Source organism: Hemitrygon akajei, chromosome 8, assembly GCF_048418815.1.
Source record: "Hemitrygon akajei chromosome 8, sHemAka1.3, whole genome shotgun sequence".
NCBI lineage: Eukaryota > Metazoa > Chordata > Chondrichthyes > Myliobatiformes > Dasyatidae > Hemitrygon > Hemitrygon akajei.
The window spans coordinates 73,790,825-73,805,461 of record NC_133131.1 but is presented as its reverse complement, the minus strand read 5'-3'; the positions used below and the strand labels follow the sequence as shown (position 1 = coordinate 73,805,461).

The 14,637-nt window shown below is 39.5% G+C and overlaps 1 protein-coding gene across 1 annotated transcript in view; it reads right to left on the bottom strand.

Moving 5' to 3' along the window:
- The window catches only part of apobec2a (apolipoprotein B mRNA editing enzyme, catalytic polypeptide-like 2a), a 31,314-nt gene extending 17,227 nt beyond the window's left edge, over positions 1 to 14,087 (bottom strand). Inside the window, exon 1 of the mRNA XM_073054046.1 lies at positions 13,903 to 14,087. Within this exon, the coding sequence (XP_072910147.1) occupies positions 13,903 to 14,015 (113 nt within the window). The 5' untranslated portion in view covers positions 14,016 to 14,087. The remainder of the gene's footprint in view (positions 1 to 13,902) is intronic.
- Between the last annotated feature and the right edge of the window lie 550 nt (positions 14,088 to 14,637).

The window sequence follows — 14,637 nt, the reverse complement described above, 5'->3', positions numbered from 1 at the left end:
GGAAGGACAAGCCAACGATTGGGTACAAATGCACACTGGACAAAGAGTTACATTTTACCAGAGGCAAAATTCAAAATGGCAGAGAATGCAGGACTGAAGGTTCTGTATTTAAATGTGCGTTGTTTTTGGAATAAGGTGAATAGTCAGTATGAGATTAGACAGTATGACATCGTGGGCATCACTGGTTTGAGGTTGAAAGAAGGTTATAGTTGTGAGCTTAATATCAAATGATATACTTTGTATCAAAAGGAAAGGCAGGAAGGCATATGTGGTGGTGTGGATCTCTGTTTGTAAGAGATGGAATTACATCTTTAGAAAGAGGTAACATCGGGTCAGAGAAAGTTGTATCTTTGTGGGTCATCGTTGTCAGTAGGTCGCATCTAGAATTTCCAGTTGGCAGATGATTTCCCTCCACACCGCTCTGACATTTTGGGAGATCATGTACATGGCAAGTTACAGCAGTGATTTGCCATTACTTTCTGCTGGGTGAGGCTTTTTTTAAGCGATCACCACCTCTTAACCTAGCACAGGAGGAGAGCGTGCAAGGGAGCCAGCCGGATTCGAACTCGGGACCTCTCGTCCGAAGTCCAGAGTTGATGCCACTACACCACCAGCTGGCTTCATTTTTGTGGGTGGAGTTATGATATCAAGGGAATTACTATTAAAGGGACAGAGCATAAATTGGCTTGTTACGCGGATGATATTTTAATCTATCTCGGGCAACCAACATACTCTTTACCTAAATTGATGCAATCCTTTGAACAATATGGTCAATTATCAGGATACAAGATCAACATAGATAAAACCCAATTACTTTCATATTACTATAGCCCACCAAGAGAAATTGAAAGTCGATACCTCTGGGCATGGCACACAGAATCTTTCAAATATTTTGGCATCATTATGCCAAAAGATTTGGCAAAATTATCAGAATGTAATTATCAGCCTTTATATAAAAAAATTAAGGAAGATGTGGCAAGATGGAACCTGATTCCTTTTTTCAGTCTCAGTTCAAGGATTGAGTCTATTAAAATGAATATACTGCCCAGACTGTTATATCTCTTTCAGACCCTACCAATAGAGATTAATCAAAATTAATTCAATGAATGGAACAAGATATTATCAAGGTATATTTGGCAGGATAAAAGGCCTAGAGTTCATCTCAAAACTTTGAAATTAGCAAAGGAAAAGGGGGGATGGGGCCTACCTTCTCTTAGAGATTATTATTTTGCAGCACAGTTGAGAGCTGTGATATGTTGGTGCAACCCATCATATGACGCTCAATGGAAAAACTTTGAGGAGCGGGTACTTCCCATCCCCATACAGGCAATTTTGGCTGATAACAACCTACAAAGGTACATAAATACTATTGATAACCCATGGGTGAAATTGACTCTTAAAATATGGAAAACTACTATAAAAGAATATAATCTAGAGGGGGATATTTCAATTCTTAAATGGTGTGCATATGACTTGGATTTTACACCAAATAAATTGGATGCTAGATTTAAGGATTGGACAGCCAAAGGAATAACAGTTCTTTGCAACATAATGAAGGAAGGAACACTGTTCAGTTTTGAAATGCTTAAGAAAAACACTTATTCGAAAAACAAGACTTTTATCAGTATTTACAGATGCGACAATATGTTAATAAGACGCTTAAAAATGTAACCAAGGCAAGTACATGCTTGATAGAGCTATTTAGAAAAGCATATAATTCAGATAACGGTAGTAGAATCATTTCAAGCATGTATAAGGAGTTGTCAAATCTTAAAACACATTCAACTTCATACATTAAGACAAAATGGGAGAAGGAAGGAGGGATAATTATATCTGAGGAAGAATGGACAACAATATGGAGATATCAATGGAAGTGTACCAATTCACAGAAATGGAGGGAGTTTGAATAGAAAACCTTGATAAGATATTTTATTACACCCTCTCAGAAATCCCGTTATGATAGTAACCTCCCTGTTTGCTGGAGAAATTGTGGAAATCAAAATGCAAATCATTATCATATTTTTTGGGACTGCCCTGTTATCAAAAACTATTGGAGGGGGATACACAATGCCCTACAAGACATCTTTCAATGTGAAATACCCTTAGAGAGTAAGACCATATATTTTGGATATATACCTCAAGAATGATTGAAAAGAGATAAATATTTAATGAATATACTGTTGGTGGCTGGTAAAAAGACTCTTACTAGGAAATGGTTATCACAGGAGAGCCCAACTTTAAATACATGGATGGAAATTACAATGGACATTTACAAAATGGAGAAGATAACAGCATCTGTTAATCATAAGCTGGAACAATTTGATTCATACTGGGAAAAATGGTTTAACTACATAATGCCTCATAGGCCTGATTTTATTCTCACAAATCAATGAATATGTTGTAAAAAAAAAGATCACTCCCTACTTGTACATAGTTCTTTCCTTTTGCTTGTTTTTTCTTTCCACTCTTTTCTTTAAGTGTATACCTCAGATAAATACTTTGTGGAGATTTGTGACATATATGATTATATGATATATATGTACGATATCTGAAATACATCTTATGGAAGTGTTTGTTTGATGATGAACTTCAATAAAAAAAAATAACAAAAAAAAAGAAATTCCAAGAGTGAAAAAATATTATGGGAATCATACATAGGCCTCTAAATCTGGGGTTGAAATTGCAATGGGATCTGACCTGATCTGATCTGGTATTAAGGGCAATGATACAATTGTAATGGGGGACTTCAATATGTAAGGTGATTGGGAAAATCATTTTGGTATCAGATTGCAAAAGAGGGAATGTGTTGAATGCCTACAAGATGGCCTTTTAGAGCAGCTTGTGTTGAGCCTACTCGGGGAAAGGCTGTCTTAGATTGGGTGTTGTGTAATAACCCAGATCTTATTAGGAAGCTTAATGTAAAGGAACCTTTAGGAGGCAGTGATCATAATGTGATTGAATTCCTACTGCAATTTGAGAGGGAGAAGCATAACTCACGTGTATCAGTATCACAATGGAATAAAAGGAATTATAGAGGCATGAGAGAGGAGCTTGCCCGGGTGGATTGTAGGAGGATACTGGCAGGGATGACGGCAGAGCGGAGACGGCTGAAGCTTCTGGAAATAGTTCACAAGGCGCAGGATAGACGTGTCCCACAGAAGAAGTTGTTCTCAGATGGCAGGAGCAGGCAACCGTGACTGACAATGGAAGTTAGGGACTGCATAAAAGCCAAGAAAAGGGCATATAAGGTAGCAACAGTGAATGGGAAATTGGATGATTGGGAAGCTTTTGAAGTCCAACAAAAGACAACTAAAAAAAGTATAAGAAGGGAAAAGATGAAATATGAGGACAGAGTAGGCAATAATATAAAGCAGGATTCCCAGAAAAAATTTTCAGTTATATAAAGAGTAAAAGGGAGGTGAAGGTTGATATTGACCACTGGAAAATGTTGCTGGTGAGGTAGGAATCGGGGACAAAGGAATGGCAGGTGAACTTAATGGGTACTTTGCATCAGTCTTCACTGTGGAAGACAGTAGCAGTGTGTCAGAGGTCCATGAGTGTCAGGGAGCAGGAGTGAGAGCCATTGTTATTACAAAGGAAAAGGTGCAAGACAAACTCAAAGCTCTTAAGGTAGATAAGTCACCTGGGCCACTACACCCCAGAGTCCTGAGAGAGCTTGCTGAAGAGATAGCAGATGCATTGGTCATGAACTTTCAATAATCACTTGATCCTGACATGATCCTGGAGGACTGGAAAGCTGCAAATATCACTCCACTCTTTAAGAAGGGAGGAAGGCAAAGGAAAGGAAATTATAGGCCAGTTAGCCTAACCTCAGTGATTGGAGAAGTGTTGAAGTCTATTATTAAGGATGAGGTTTCAGGGTACTGGGAGACTAATGATAAAATAATCAAAGTCAGCACGGTTTTTGTAAAGGGAAATCTTGCCTGTCAAATCTGTTCGAGTTTTCGAGGAACTAACAAGCAGGGTGGACAAAGGAGAGGCAGTGATGTCATTTACTTGGATTTTCAGAAGGCGTTTGATAAGGTAGCACACATGAAGCTGCTTAACAAGATAAAATCCTTTGGTGTTACAGGTAAGATACCGGTATAGATAGAGGTATGGCTGACAGGCAGGAAGCAGCAAGTGAGAATAAAGGGGTTCTTTTCTGGTTGGCAGCTGGTGATTAGTGGTGTTCCTCAGGGGTCAGTAATGGGACCACTGCTTTTCACATTGTTTGTCAATAATTTAGATACTGGAATTGATGGCTTTGTGGCAAAGTTTGCACATGATACGAAGATAGGTGGAGGGGTAGGTAGTGCTGAGGAAGCAATGCGATTACAGCAGGACTCAGACAAATTGGAAGACTGGGAAAAAAGTGGCAGATGGAATACAGCATTGGAAAATGTATGATAATGCATTTTGGTAAAAGGAACAATAGTGCAGACTATTATCTAAATGGGGAGAAGGTTCAAACATCAGAGGTGCAGAGGAAATTAGGAGTTCTCGTGCAAGATTCTCAGAGGGTTAATTTACAGGTTGAGTCTGTGGTAAAGAAGGCAAATTCAATGTTGGCATTTATTTCAAGGGGAATAGAATATAAAAGCAAGGAGATAATGTTGAGCCTTTATAAGACACTAATCAGGCCACACTTGGACTATCGTCAACAGTTTTGCACCCTATATCTCAGAAAGGATGTTTTGTCATTGGAGAGTCCAGAGGAGGTTCACGAGGATGATTCTGTGAATGAAGGGGTTAACATAAGAGGATTGTTTGGCAGCTTTGGGCCTGTACTCACAGGAATTTAGAGGAATGCATGGGGATCTCATTGAAACCTACAGACTGTTGAAAGGACTAGGTAGGGTGGATGTGGAGAGGATGCTTCCTATGGTGTGGGTATCCGGAACTAGAGGGTACACCTTCAAAACTGAGGGTCGACCCTTAGAATAGAGGCAAGGAGGAACTTATTTTTTAGCCAGAGAGTAGTAAATATGTGGAATGGTCTGCCACAGACTGCGGTGGAGGCCAAGTCTACGGGTATATATAAGGCAGAAGTTGATTGTTTCCTAATTGGTCAGGGCATTAAAGGATATGGCGAGAAGACAGGTGTATGGGATTGAGTGGGATCTGGGATCAGTTATGATGGAATGGTGGAGTAGACTTGATGGGCCGAATGGCCTAATTCTGTTCCTGTGTCTTATGGCCTTATGGTCACAAATGTGATCAGATCTTCACATAAGTTCTAGAACTAGATAGAGAACCCAATTAAATAAATATCACAAAATATTATTCTTGGTCATTTATTTATTGAGAAAAATGATCCAATATTGTATGTATTTGTTGGAAAAAGTATGTGAACCTCTGGGGTAATGCCCTCTACAAAAACTATTTGGATTCAGGTGTTCCAATCAATGAGATGAGATCGGAGGTGTGGGTTGTAGCGGTGCCCTGCCCTATAAAAAAGACACACAAAGTCAGGTTGCTGACAGAGCCCGCTGTTCACAAGAAAGATCTGTTTATGTGCATCATGCCTTGATCAAACCAACTTTCAGAGGACCTTGGAAGAAGAATTGTAGAGATGCATGAAGCTAGAAAAGGCTACAAAGGCATTTCTAAAGACTTGAGTATCGATCAGTCTGTAGTAAGAGAAATTGTCTACAAATGGAGGAAACAGTACTGTTGCTACTCTCCCTAGGAGTGGGCGTCCTGTGAAGATCACACTAAGAGCACAATGTGCAGTGCTGAAGGAAGTGAAAAATAACTCAAGGGTAACAGCAAAAGACCTGCAAACATCTCTAGAACTTGCTAAAATCTCCGTTCATGTGCTCACTGTAAGAAAAACACTGAACAAGAATGGTGCTCATGGAAGGACACCACAGAGGATACCACTGCTCTCCAAAAACTAAACATTTTTGCACATCTCAAGTTTGCAAAAGACCACTTGGATGTTCTAAAATATTTCTGGGACAATGTTCTGTGGACAGATGAGCCAAAAGTTGACTTTTTGGCAGAAGCACACAATGCACATAGCAATGTTTGAAGGAAAGGGTACTGCACACCAACACCAAAACCTCATCCCACCTGTGAAGCATGGTGGAAGGAGCATCGTGGTTTGGGGCTGCTTTGCTGCCTCAGGGCCCGGAGAGCTTGCAGCCATTGAGGGAACAATGAATTCAAAATTGTATCAAGACATTTTTACAGGAGAATGTCAGGGTGGTGGTCCATCACCTAAAGCTTAATAGAAGTGGATCTGAAAGACAAGAGTAAATCAACAACAGAATGTTAAAAAGAAGAAAATTTATGTTTTGGAATGGCTGAATCAGTAACCTGACCTTGTCTCTTTTTTTTTAATAGGGCAGGGCATCTCTACAACCTGCACCTCCAATGTCATCTCATTGATTGGAACGCTTGACTCCAAACAGCTTTTGTAGATGGCATTACCCCAGAGATCACACACTTTTTCCAATAAATACATGTAATATTGGATTATTTTTCTGAATAAATAAATGAACGAGTGTAATGTTTTTGTGTTATTTATTTAATTGGGTTCGCTCTATTTAGTTTTAGGACTTAAGCGAAGATCTGATCATATTTTGGGTCATATTTATGCAGAAATAGAGAAAATTCTGCAGGATTCACTAACTTTCAAGCACCACTGTAGTTTTGTGGAAGTAGAGAGGCTACATAAGGACTTAGACAGATTAGAAGACTGGGCAAAGAAATAGAAAATGCAATACTGTTGGGAAGTGTATGGTCATGCACTTTGGTAGAAGAAATTAAAGGGTTGACTACTTTCTGAATGGAGAGAAAATACAACAAACTGAGGTACAAAGGGACTTGGGGGACCTTGTGCGGATTGCCTAAGGTCAATTTGCAGGTCGAGTCTATGGTGAGGAAGGCAAATGCAATGTTGGCATTCACTTCAAGAGGACTAGAATATAAAAACAAGGATGCAATGTTGACACTTTATAAGGCACTGGTGAGGCCTTATTTTCAGTATTGAGCAGTTTTGTGCCCTTTATCTTAGAAAGGATGTGCTGAAACTAGAGAGGGTTCAAAGGAGGTTCATGAAAATCATTCCAGGATTCACTAGCTTGTCATGTGAAGAGTGTTTGTTGGTTCTGGGCCTGTATTCACTAGAATTCTGAAGAATGAGGGGTGACCTCATTGAAACCTGTCAAATAGTGAAAGGCCCTGATAGAGTAGATATGGAGAGAATATTTCCTATGGTGGGAGAGTCTAAGACCAGAGGACACAGCCCCCGAATAGAGGGGCGTCCTTTTAGAATGGGGATGAGGAGGAACTTCTTTAGCCAGAGAATGGTGAAATTCTTTGCCACAGGCAGCTGTGGAGGTCAAGTCTTTATGTATATTTAAGGCAGAGGTTGATAGATTCTTGATTGGTCAGGGCATGAAGGGATACATGAAAGCTGGAGTTTGGGGCTGAGAGGAAAATTGGATCAGCCATGATGGAATGGGGGAGCAGACTCAATGGGCCAAATGGCCTAATTCTGCTCCTATATTCTATGGTCTTGTGGTCTTGTGGTCATGCAAAGTTTTTTAAAGACTGAGCACGATCTCAGTGTTTCTTGTCTATTCTTCAGTTAATGAATGCAGACAATCCATTTGTTTTTATTTAAACCTCCTTATTCACATGTTCTGTTATTGTAATTTATGTGGGCAGCACGATCTCTAATTATCTACCCTTTTCTTTTTCCAATATTTTTATTAGTTTCTACATAGAAGAATACCGAGTACAAAAAAGTGTATATAAAAAGTCAAAAAAGATCTTAAAAACTACCAATTACATTATATCTGTTCATAATAACAATCTCATTACCCTGTATTCATAAAAGTTAATCAATAGTTATATCTACCCTTTTAAAGCAATGTCCTGTACAGTATATACTGTCCCTTTGCACCAACATTTCCAAAATTCATCTCTTCACATCACCAAACCCTGTTGCCATGCTCCGACCACCTCATCAATGTCATTCTGAAATTCATAACTAATCACTCAGTCACTTACTGAGAAATGTTATATCAAACTTAAATAATAGATATCTCAGTAGTCAGGTATTAAATTGAAAATGAGTAATGGACCCTAACTAATCTTTATGGACTATTGTCACAAATCAAATCTCAGTCTAAAAAATATTTATCACGATTTTTCTCCGCATTTTTAAAACTCATTTTCTAATCCAGGTGTCACTGACAAATTCAACGTCTACTGTCTGTCCCAATTGGCCTTGAAATAAATGGCTTACTGGGCATTTGAGTTTTTTGCGTCAACCACATAGGTACAGGACATTAGTGAACTGGATGGGTCTTTACAAAGTCCAGTAGGGCTTTATTTTGTGGTCGTCATTACTAATATCAATTTATTGTTGCAAAGAACCCAGGAACTGATTGTAGTCTTGAGAAGAGGACAAGCCAGTCCTCATTGGAGGATCAGAAGTGGAGAGGGTCAGCAACTTTAAATTCCTGGGTGTTACTATTTCAGAGGATCTCTCCTGGGCTCAGTATGTAAGGGCAATTATGAAGAGAGCATTACAGCACCTCTATTTCCTTCAGAGTCTGTCGAGATTTGACATGACATCTAAAACTTTCACAAACTTTTATAGATGTACAGTGGAGAGTGTATTGACTGACTACATCACAGCCTGGTATGGAAACACCAATGTCTTTGAACAGAAAATCCTACAAGAAGTCATAGATTCAGCCCAGTACATCATGGGAAAAGCTCTCCCAGCTATTGAGCACATCTACATGAAAAGCTGTTGTAGGAAACCATCTTTGATGTAGAAATCATCAAAGATCCTCACCACCCAGGCCAAGCTCTTTTTTCACTGCTGCCATCAGGTAGAAGATACAAGAGCCCCAGGACTCACACCACCATGTTCAAGAACACTGATTACTGCACAACCACCAGGCTCTTGAAAAAAAGTGATAACTACACTCACTTGTTCATCCATTGAGATGTTCCCACAACCAGTGATCTCACTTTAAGTTCTCTTTATCTTGTTATCTCAAGTTCTTGTTGTTTATTGCTATTTATTTATATTTGCTTTTGCACAGTTTGTTGTCTTCTGTACTTTAGTTGATCTTTCATCGATCCTGTTATAGTTACTATTCTATAGATTTGTTGAAAATGCCCACAGGAAAACAAATATGGTGACATATATTTACTTGGATAATAAAATATACTTCAAACTTTAAATTAGGAAATTCAAGAGTATTAACTGAAGTAAATCCACAGCCTACCATGACAGTTAATCCAAGCCTCTGGATTACTTGGCCAGTATTAACTATTGTGCCTCTACATTTGCTTTTGACCTTCTAGACCAGGGGCTCCCCACCTGGGGTCCACAGACCCCTCAGTTAATGGTAAGATTCCATGGCATAAAAAGGTTGAGACCCCCTGATCTAGACCAAATCTAAATCCATTCTGTCACCTGTCCCTTAATTCTGCAGTCTCCTTCAGCCTCCTGTGGGACATTTTATCAAGTACTTTCAAATAGTAATAAGCAGCAACCTCACTATCTTCAAACTCCTTGTCAAGGAACTCAGTCAACTTGATTGAAAAGATTTGTCTTTAACATAAACAAAATGACTTTCTGGAGATGCTGCCTGATGTGCCGATTGTTTCTAGCATTTTGTATTTTGTGTCATATTTCTGGCATCTGCAGGTTTACTTTATGTTTCCATTTACCGTTAACACATCCATATGGAATGAGTAAAGTGCACTTGGTTTGCTGTTTCTGTCCAGCAATACTGCCATTCACTGTTTATGCTGGAAATGGGGTGAGTGATGAATGACAGTGAAAAGGGTTGAAATAACAATCTTATAACCTGCATGGACATCACACTCTGGACTGGCTGCAGGTCTAAATCTGAAAAGTTAATGGTCACTGAGCTGTGATTTTTGTTGTGTGCGAGATCTCTCTCAACAAAGTATGTTCATTATTATTTTAAAGAAGACTGAACCGTCTAATACATTTGAAGATTATTCTTTCTGGAATATTATCCTTGGTTTATTTCATTAAGCCTCTATAAGTAGAGGCTCTAAAAGTAATCCAAGAAATTATAGGCCAGTAAGTTTGACATCGGTAGTAGGTAAATTATTGGAAGGAATACTAAGAGATAGGATCTACAAGTATTTGGATAGACAGGGACTTATTAGGGAGAGTCAATACTGCTTTGTGCGTGGTAGGTCATGTTTAACCAATCTATTAGAGCTTTTCGAGGAGGTTACCAGGAAAGTGGATGAAGGGAAGGCAGTGGATGTTGTCTACATGGACTTCAGTAAGGCCTTTGACAAGGTCCCGCATGGGAGGTTAGTTAGGAAGATTCATTCGCTAGGTATACATGGAGAGGTAGTAAATTGGATTAGACATTGGCTCAGTGGGAGAAGTCAGAGAGTGGTAGTGGAGGATTGCTTCTCTGAGTGGAGGCCTGTGACTAGTGGTGTGCCACAGGGATCAGTGCCGGATTCATTGTTATTTGTCATCTATATCAATGATCTGGATGATAATGTGGTAAATTGGATCAGCAAATTTGCTGATGATACAAAGATTGGAGGTGTAGTGGACAATGAGGAAGGTTTTCAAAGCTTGCAGAGGGATTTGGACCAGCTGGAAAAATGGTCTGAAAAATGACAGATGGAGTTTAATACGGACAAGTGTGAGGTATTACACTTTGGAAAGACAAACCAAAGTAGAACATACAAGGTAAATGGTAGGACACTGAGGAGTGCAGTAGAACTAGTGCAATAGAGTGCAGTAGGGATCTGGGAATACAGATACAAAATGCCCTAAAAGTGGCATCACAGGAAGATAGGGCTGTAAAGAGAGCCTTTTGTACATTGTCCTTTATAAATCAAAGTATTGAGTATATGAGTTGGAATGTTATGGCGAGGTTGTATAAGACATTGGTGAGGCAAAATTTGGAGTATTGTGTGCAGTTTTGGTCACCAATTACAGGAAGGATATTAATAAGGTTGAAAGAGTGCAGAGAAGGTTTACAAGGATGTTGCCAGGACTTGAGAAACTGAGTTACAGAGAAAGGTTGAATAGGTTTGGACTTTATTCCCTGGAGCGTAGAAGAATGAGGGGAGATTTGATAGAGGTATATAAAATTATGATGGGTATAGATAGAGTGAATGCAAGCAGGCTTTTTCCACTGAGGCTAGGGGAGGAAAAAACCAGAGGTCATGGGTTAAGGGTGAAGGGGGAAAAGTTTAAAAAGAACATTTGGGGACAGGGCTTCTTCACACAGAGAGTGGTGGGAGTGTGGAATGAGGTGCCAGATGAAGTGGTAAATACGGGCTCACTTTTAACATTTAAGAAAAACTTGGACAGGTACATGGATGAGAGGTGTATGGAGGGATATGGGCCGGGCGCAGGTCAGTGGGACTAGGCAGAAAAATGGTTCGGCACAGCCAAGAAGGGCCAAAAGGCCTGTTTCTGTGCTGTAATGTTCTATGGTTCTACTAACAATAAGACCCACATAACATATATGTTCCCATGATTCAGGACATCTACAAAGACAGGTGTGTAAAAAGGGTCTGTATGATCATTGGGGATCTGCGTAACCCCAACCACGATCTATTCCAGCTGCTACCATCCGGGAAACGGTAGCGCAGCATAACAGCCAGGACCAACAGGCTCCGGGACAGTTTCTTCCACCGGGACATCAGACTGATTAACTCACGCTGACATGAGTGTATTTCTATGTTCCATTGACTGTTCAATTTATTATAAATGACTATGATTGCACAGTGCACATTTAGACGGAGATATAACTAAAGATTTTTACTCCTTTTGTATGTGAAGGATGTAAGAAATAAATCAATTCAATTAAATTCACTAACATGAGCAACCAGTCTTCTTAACTCATCAGATAACCAAAATTTCCACAGTGTTCATTAAATTTCCTGCCTTATTATAAACTCATGGGAACAATCCTTCAACTATAATTAGTTACATTGAATGCATTTTAATATTTCCAGAACGTTCTGAAATTTCATAGACCACTTAGCACCCTCCTCATACCCCTAGCAACTGAATCAATGCATCCTTGTTTTTCTACAAACTTTGTTGCTATCCCTGTGGGAGTAAGATAAGGGAGACATTAATCCTGATAAATAACAGGAATAATTGTTGATTAAAAGAGAAAATTTCAAAAAGCGCAGAGCAGGTTAGGCAGCCTTTGTGGAGAGAGAAATAAAGTTAAAATTTGATGAACCCTTTGTCAGAGCTTGGAAAAGTTTAAAACAGTTTAAATAGGAGGGGTGGAGGGAACAAAGAGAACGTTTGTGAGAAGGCAGCGACTGAATGCACAGTTGGTTTTGCTGCAGGCTGAGACGGGGTGGTAAAGGTTTGCTGATCTAGTTAATCTGTCTAATGTAAATAGGAGATGAATGATTTACAGAGGAAGGGAAATAACACATTGCTGAAACTGAGGTACAAAAGGCTTTTCCTTTCAAATTTCTACCATCTTTATGTGTTTTACTTTAGAAATAAGTCAAAAACTGGCCTATTTAGTAGATGAAGTCTTGCTCAAAATCTGCAAGTCAGTGAAAGGGTTGAAGACTGTATTGCTGATTTTCTAGATTTATTAAGTTTGCAAAAAAGCTGAGATGAACCTTTGCTCTTGGTACATACATTTATATCTAATTAAACATGTATTGGATTCCACAACAGAGAGCCTTTCATCTTTATATATTTATAATCACACTTATCATAAATACCCTGAAGATCTTAAGACAGGATTCATTATTTTGTGGAAAATATATAATATGCACTATCTATCTATATATATACTCAAATATACTCATATTTGTATACGCTTTGCACAAATGCAACACTACATATTTATTTATTTGATATGTTCTATGAAGGTAATTTTTCCTGAATATGTGTCCCGCCATGAATCTCTAATTAGCAACATCTATGAGAACACTGAGATGTGATGTCCATCACAGACTGTTAAATTATTAAGCAGCCTCTCTAAAACTTCCTTATAAGAACTTCTGGCAGGCAAAGCTGTGCGCTGGCTGTGCATAGTCAATAAACCAACCTTTGCCTACTGAGACAAGAAATAACAATGTCCAGAGTTTGAAACATAGACATATGAAGATACAGTATTTCGAGGCTGCTGTCATTAGTGAATGAATGTATTAAGTTGTTCTAATTCCATTACTATCTGTGCTGAAGTAGAAGACAAATTGGACTGTCCACTAACTGGGCCACTAAATACAGTGACTGCAATGTTTTTAATATGAGCTTGTCATACTCCATTTAAATACATGTATCACTCTCTGAAATAGGTTCTGCTTTCTGCTGATGACTGATTAACTTTCCCTGTAGCTTCTTCATCTTAGATCAGGTTTTGTTCTTGTAATGAGTGCTGTTGAACATCGATGGAATGGCTCAGTGGCACAGCTGGTAAAATTGCTTGCTGAATTACAGCTCCCCAGTGGCCCAGGTTCAGTGCTGACTTCAGGTGCTATATAGATGGAGCCCGCAAGTTCTACTTGTGGCGATGGGTTTCCGGAGAGTTCTCCGATTTCCTCCCACTGCTCAAAGACATGCATGTTGGTATATTAATTGACCTCTGTAGATCGCCCCCGGCATGTTGATGAGTGAGCAGATCTGAGGGGGTTGTCAGGAACGTGGAGAGGATGGAATGGGATTAGTGCGTGAAGATTAGTGCAGACTCTGTGGACAGTAGGGACCCTTGTTGCCCTGTGTGAATCTATGACTGATAAATATTGTATTAATCCCTTTATCAGCATGGAGAAATTAGACAGTCGACCATTAGAGACATTTTTGTCAAATTCATATCTACGTTTTCCTTCCTCACTAACATGCCACCACTTTGTGGAAAGCAGTTTGACACTCACCCGATGATGATTTCAAAAGGCCCCAGGTCGGCGATATCAGCATTTTGTTTGCCCTCTGCATTCTCGTTACTTTCAACTTCCTCACTTGCTGCTTCAGTCTTCTTTTCGGCCATTTCTAGAGAGTACAGGTCAGCGGGATGTGCACAGTCTGACGGCAAGCTCTCCACTGAGCAGGAGAGAAATCCCTGCAGCGTTAAAATGCCTCACCCACCAAATAAGGAGAGCAAGGGTGGAGAGGACTTCCAGCTCAAAATAAACTGTAGCTAGGATACCACTACTTGTCCCGTCAATCACAGATGGCTCTTCTTAATCCTCACATTATCACTATCTATTTATTTGTTTACTGAGATACAGCACAGAGTAGGCCCTTCCTGCCCACCCAGCAATCTCCCTATTTAATCCTAACGTAATCATGGCACAATTTACAGTGACCAGTTATCCTGCCAACGGTACGTCTTTGGAGTGTGGTGGGAATTGAACCTGGGTTGCTGGTACTGAAAAGTGTTGTGCTAACCTCTACGGCACTGTGCTACCCTACACATCTTCCCAACGTATCTATCTTTTTAATTAAATACCAAAAAAAAGGAAAAAGAGGATGATAATCTTTGCTTTCATTTCCCCCATGCTTTCCTGAAGCTGCTTGGATGCAACTCCAGGAGTTTCCAAAATGGTCACCCTGTCAATTCTGTCCAACTTCTCCAGCAAAGACCTCAAAGTATCAAAAAAGTCAGAAAT